General features: G+C 41.2%; 1 protein-coding gene across 6 annotated transcripts in view; it reads right to left on the bottom strand.

The window, feature by feature from the left end:
• Positions 1-562: 562 nt before the first annotated feature.
• kcnq2a (potassium voltage-gated channel, KQT-like subfamily, member 2a) overlaps positions 563-6000 on the bottom strand; it is a 37734-nt gene continuing 32296 nt past the window's right edge. For 5 of the 6 annotated variants that reach the window (XM_028020742.1, XM_028020752.1, XM_028020762.1 and 2 more), the window contains 4 exons: positions 5585-5716; positions 5046-5114; positions 4259-4352; positions 563-3481 (listed from right to left, as the gene is read on the bottom strand). In XM_028020742.1, coding sequence (XP_027876543.1) covers positions 2612-3481; positions 4259-4352; positions 5046-5114; positions 5585-5716 — 1165 coding nt within the window. In that variant the 3' untranslated portion in view covers positions 563-2611. The remainder of the gene's footprint in view (positions 3482-4258; positions 4353-5045; positions 5115-5584; positions 5717-6000) is intronic. The other variant, XM_028020780.1, reaches the window with a different exon arrangement.

The following is a 6000-nucleotide window of genomic DNA, read 5'->3' as shown; positions in this document are numbered from 1 at the left end:
TTAAATAATTTCCCTGCTGGGATGAATAAAGTAATTCTATTCTATTCTATTCTATACTGAAGTTTGTAATGTGACTAAATGTGGAAAAAGTTCAAGTGTGAATGCTTTTGGAAAACATTGCATTCTAACTAACGAACCAGTCAAGCAGAAAAAAGAACGACTCCTAAACTGAGAAGAGATTATTATTTTTGTCTCCACCAGAGCATTACTGTATCTTTAATTAAATTGGTGAAAATACAGAGGAAAATTTAATTTTAGTTCCAGCAAGCTGATTCCCAAAGAGTTGCGTATCGTAGGCAATGAACGGAAGAACTGTTCCAGACCACTAAGGTTTCATATTCTGTTCATCTGCAGTCTGCAGAATGACTCAACATGAGGTTTTACAATACTGCAAAATACAGTATGTTATTCGTAGTTAGACTTTTTGCTCTGCAGGTACCGTTCGAAGTTATGTTCTCTGTCGCCATCTAGTGAAACATTTCCGCTATTGCACAATGGAGACGTCTTTGTGAATAGGCATTTATCGTTCAAATATTTAAAGCAGAAGCAATAAAACTCAAACTTTTCAGTAATGTACAAAGTTTTATTCTTGAAGAAGATGATGGTGCAGCAGTTACATCGTGTTGAACTTGAACCCGTTCTCTGGCCTCCAAAACCTTTTAGATTTAATCCATTTGCTATTAAAAACATGCCTGCAGGTTTCTGTCTTTATTTTTCTTTTGGTAAAATGTGGATTTTGTACTAACAGTCTCTAATAAATGATAATTCTTGATATGATTTTCATGTTAGAGTTTTAATGTTAAAATGTTGGGGGTTGGTTCTAACAAATAAGAGCTATTAAATGCTGCATGTTAGAACTGAATTGAAATGAAAATGTTTGATCTGTTTTTTAAATCAGACTGACTGAAGATCAACTGTCACCTCTTTTACAAAACATTAAAAAATGAAATAATTGATTTATTTATAAAATGGAGCCGGTTGAAAATAAGGCTTTGAGTGTTTAAAGATGGTTCTCATTTGCGCTGTTTGCTTCTTTATTGCATTTCCTTTTTTGTTGTAGAACCAAAGTAGCAAAAGAAATTTTACTGGAAAAATCAATGCAGTTCAGGATAACCACCATCATGTCTGAGTAAAGTTACACAATCCAACTCCAAGGATGTATTTGGTGTAAAACCCAGAAAAATCTACAAGCTGCATCAAACTCAGCCCTTTTTTTGGTTATATTTAACATTGCACTCAAGTATGCCCAAAAATGTTGTGTTGGTTTTTGAATTTTGCAAGCTCAAGCAGCATTTGCATGATTGGAAATCAAGCAAAGCCTTTTAGGAGCATTAAAAACGCTAGCTTGAAACCACTCGTGCATGCATATCACGAGTGGTGCATATACTTCATGTTTTATGCACCCCATTGTCTCTGCAGAACAGGAAATAATGTAGTTGAAGTGACTTTTTTGCTGCTGCTGCTTTGGTTTATAGTCTATCTAACAGTCCTAAAATCAACCGTTTAACATGCCATGCAGGAGGTACTCTGTTTTATCGCTTGGTATTACTTTAAGGGGAGTTGCTTCTTTGTCTTTTTCTATTTACTGCAGGCTGAATTAACCATGTTGTAAGCAAGCATATTTGTTTTTACTCTGCAAGAATCTAACCATTTACCATAGCAACAGGTTTGGCATCATAATACCTCAAGTCATTCAAAGATATAGAGGTTTACAGGACGTTATGCTAACAACTTTGCATTACACAAACTCTCAGTATTTTTTTTTCAAATGCAAAATGTTTTTAACATAAAAAGTGGTATTATGAACCACAGATTTAAAAATCTTTGACAATCTAAATCATATTCAGATATCAGCAGAATGCAAACGGTATATATTTCACTCTTTACCTAATAAAATGTTCATCAATCTTATGCCTGGTCTTCACTTTTCCACGTAATTTTATAAACTAATGGAAAGAAAAATCAGCATTTGTGATCTGTGATTCCAGTCAAAAACGCTGTAGTACCTCAGCTGTGCCAGTAGGGGGCAATAATATCAACATTAACACATCCAAATTCAAACCTTGGCACTGGCTACCATTTGCTCTCAGTCTTACAACGTTTAGAATTCCACTTGAAGTTTATAAGGAAGAAATATTAGAGAGGATAGAGGAAGATGTTAGAATAATCTCCAACTATCGAGTTAAAGCACTAATGGAAATTTCAAATTTTAAATTTGTGGCAGTTCTGGATTTGTACTGCCAGAACAGTTGAACATTATCTTTTTACCAAAAATCGGTGTTGGTATTGATGGGGCCTCAACGTTAATCCAATATTTTAAATTCCACAAAATATATGAAGCAACTGTCAGTAATCATTGCTAGTGAAATGTTTGATTATTAACAGAAAAAGTGAGAAAACATGACCTCTGATTTTTCGAAGGTTATCTGAAACCTTCTGAAAACTTGTACCAATATAACCTTTGTCATAAAGCGCGGCCGCTCATGTGAATCCACTCAGAATTGTCTAAATCATCATCATAGTGGATGGTAAGCCGGTTGGACAGGAGGTCTGATGATCTCGTCTTGGCACTGATGTGTCATCTCCAGCCTGAGCAGAGTATTCCTCTGGCCTACTTCAATCCAAGCCAGCCCCTCTCACCACAGGACGTCTCTCCGGTGAAGGACAGCGGCGACGGAGCGTACAGGTCTGAGTCAGTATCCGACTCCCCTTCGGCTATGAACGGTCGGACCCTGGCGCAGATTGAGCGTCCGCCTACAGCTTCAGCCGCTGCACCACCGCCTCCTCCTCCTCCTCCTGAACCCGCAAAGAAAGATGGCCCAAAGAAGTCCTCTTTCGTCTGAGAGATGCTGAACCCGCTGAAGGAGCGCTCCAGCTCCTCGTGGTCAACAGACGGGATGGAGAGGGAGGTGTCACTCTCCACGACCGTGGTGTCGTGCTGACACCTGTGCCTCCTGTGGCGTCGCCTGCCCTGAGAGCTGCTCTCCCTGCCGCTCCCACATGCACCCGAGGATGACCTGTCATGTGTCGGTGCGGGCGGCGGAGGCAGGCGGAAGACGGGGGGTGACTGGTCACCGGCGGCTAAGATGGGCGAAGGGGTGTTGGCCATGCTGCTGCCCCAGGCAGGCTGGCTGAGGGGGTGCTGCAGCTGGTGCTGCCAGGAAGTGGAGGGGCGGCTGTTGCTGCCGGATGGAGTGCCAACCGACCGTGCCACGGACTGACCGAGTAAAGGATCTTTCTTTTCCAGAGACCTATCAGAACGGGAGACGTCTGCCATGGCGGAACACGTGTTGGCTTTCTTTTCCACCTTGGTCGCATCATCTTCGTCCTTCTCTTCCTTGGTCTCCTCCGGGCTGTGGTAAGGCGGTGCTGGGTACGGCTCCTTGGAGTTAAAAAAGGCCTCTGTTTCTGAATGAGTGATGCCCATACGCTGAACATACACATTGACCAGAAAATCAAGTTTCCTGTCCATGCAAAAAACCTACAGGAAGAAGAAAAAAAAACAACACAAATATTACAACTCAGAATTGGAACAAGGTAACCAACAAATACCTTCTTAAAGGGGCAATGTGCCATACTCTAAAATGGCACTTTGTCAAGTACCTATGTTACCTTCAGTTACAAAAATGCTGTATATATCAAAAATTACTTATATTTGACTTTGTAATTTCACACCTAGAAATTGGGCCTCTGTCTCTTTAAGAGACAGAGGCTCTTTCTGACACGTCGCCTTCACCACGTCACAGCAACATTCCTCCATAAAGTGTTAACATTTTTACCAGTGCTTCATGGAGAACTAGCTCGTATGATGAGATCAGCAGAGCAGTTCCACCAGGTGTCTGCTGATTGCTGCTGTCGCTAGTCTGGAGGAGCCGAGTGGGGCAAGAGGAAGCTTGGGTGAAGCTCCAAGGAGGAGAAGTTTTTTGTAAATGGGCGGTGCTTTGTAGGAGCTAGCGTTTAGGCAACCCTGAATGGTTGCCATGGGAGAGTCAAGCATTTCTCAAACGTGGACTCCAGGTATGTTTTTAATGAGGGAATAAAATTATGATGTATGATGAAGAGTCAACTTTACATAATACTGCCTCTTTAAATTTATAAATACTGAAAAATTTTTTAGCCATGTCACACAATCCGCTGGACTTAGCGATGTTTATCGGCATTATATAACAGAATATGGGGAAGTTTAAACGGTATGAATACTTTCACAATGAACTGTGTAGACGGTCTCTGTACTGGTGGACAGTTGGGACACGCCCACCTGTTTCTCCACTTTGACAAGTCGTCCCATCATGCTCTGGTCCTCCACTCCCTCTCCATCCACTTTGGAGCCTTTGCCAACGATCTGGTCAACTCTAGTGTTTTAAAAAAAACTTTTAGTCAGATGGGATAAAACAAACATTTCCATGTCAGCCAGAAAACTTCAGAAATTTACCATTAAAAATGTTAAAAATGCAAAGATGTGCATGAGTCTGACATGAGAAAATGAGAAAGGAATTTCGTCTTCAAGCTCCACATAAATAACGGCGTTTTCAAAAAGCTTTCAATGAAATGTGTGGATCCATGCATTATGAGACAAAGTATGAATAAAGCCTGCAAGACATATTCAGTCTGAGGCCAAAATGCATCACTGGGCATGCCTCTGAGGTGCTGGTCATGCTTCATTTCCATTGCATCCTATGGGGGGAATCTCTTCATCTGTCTCTCCGGGAGAACAAGCATCTAGCACTTCAAACCCCTGTTGAGTGAGGCCATTGGCTGTGGCTCATTAAGATATGTAAGTATTAGTTTAAACTAATTGGTTTGTATCTCCTCCTCTTATTGGTGGCAGGTTGTAAAATATAACAAAGAAAACTGTATATTTGACCTTATAAAGCTGCAAATTTGTTATTCTGGTAATGTAATGAGACAAATCAAGAAGCTGAAGCTCAAAAGGGGTTCATCATTCAAAATAATAATGCAGCACGTAACTGCTCCAATATTTGAGCTATGGTACACAGAGAGTAAATGCTGATAAATGGTCTAAAGGTGCAGTCTATTAACCTAACCTAGGACCTTCAGTGGACTTCTTATGGCGCGGTGTTGTTGGGGGAGGGGGCCCCACAATCATATCTATCCTGGCAAGGCACACAGAGACGATATGAGTGCAATGCAAAGTGAAGCAACGTGTGAATCACATTAGCTATGAAGAACAAGTTTTAATATATTCCTCTCACACACACACACACACACGCCCATGCACGCAGGCACACGGTGAGTCTGACTTGCTGCATGGATGAAGTGTATGCATTTCACTGCTGGAATATATTTTTTGTGGATGTTAGACCTTCGGGGCGTCAGGATTTTGAGGAGGCTGATAAAATTGATACAAAACAAAAAGACGACAATGTTACACTGGATACTTTTGTGAAGGAGTGAACTGTACTGTGGTGCTGGACAAAAGCTGCAGATACAGATCTGAATACAGCACATGTAGCTGGACAAATGAAACAGGCAGGTCAATGGCGAGTGTTTATCACAACATGTGTGTATCTGCTGTGAAGTCCAGATTTCAACAAGTATCCCACAGAGTAAAACATGTACTTGCCTGGACTGCAGATTCTTAATGCGACACAGCATGTCCAGGTGACCTGCAGAGTACTGCTCAATCACATCCATCACATCATAAGGCCGCAGACTCTCCTTGAACCTCCTCTTTGACACCAGGAACTTCATGACGCTGTGGGGGATGACACCTTGTTTTCACAAACCAAGTGAAATTATTTGCTATTCAAAATATCAATGTATTTAAAGTGACCAGCTTTAAAGGTGTGATTGAACTTTTGTTTGTGTTTGGACTGAAAGAAGTCATTTATTTCAAACATGAGAAAAACTAATCAGAGCAGAGACCACCAGGTAAGACTGGGTTTTAATGGACAGGGGTGAACCGGAAGGGACATCAGGCTGGTGATAGGAATCTACCAATGTCTAATGTTTAAGGCCAGGACTCTAATGTGTTAATAT

The sequence above is a fragment of the Xiphophorus couchianus genome, chromosome 1 (assembly GCF_001444195.1).
Source record: "Xiphophorus couchianus chromosome 1, X_couchianus-1.0, whole genome shotgun sequence".
In the NCBI taxonomy this organism is placed as follows: Eukaryota; Metazoa; Chordata; class Actinopteri; order Cyprinodontiformes; family Poeciliidae; genus Xiphophorus; species Xiphophorus couchianus.
Note: the sequence above shows the minus strand (reverse complement) of the source record. Positions and strands in the feature narration are given on the sequence as shown.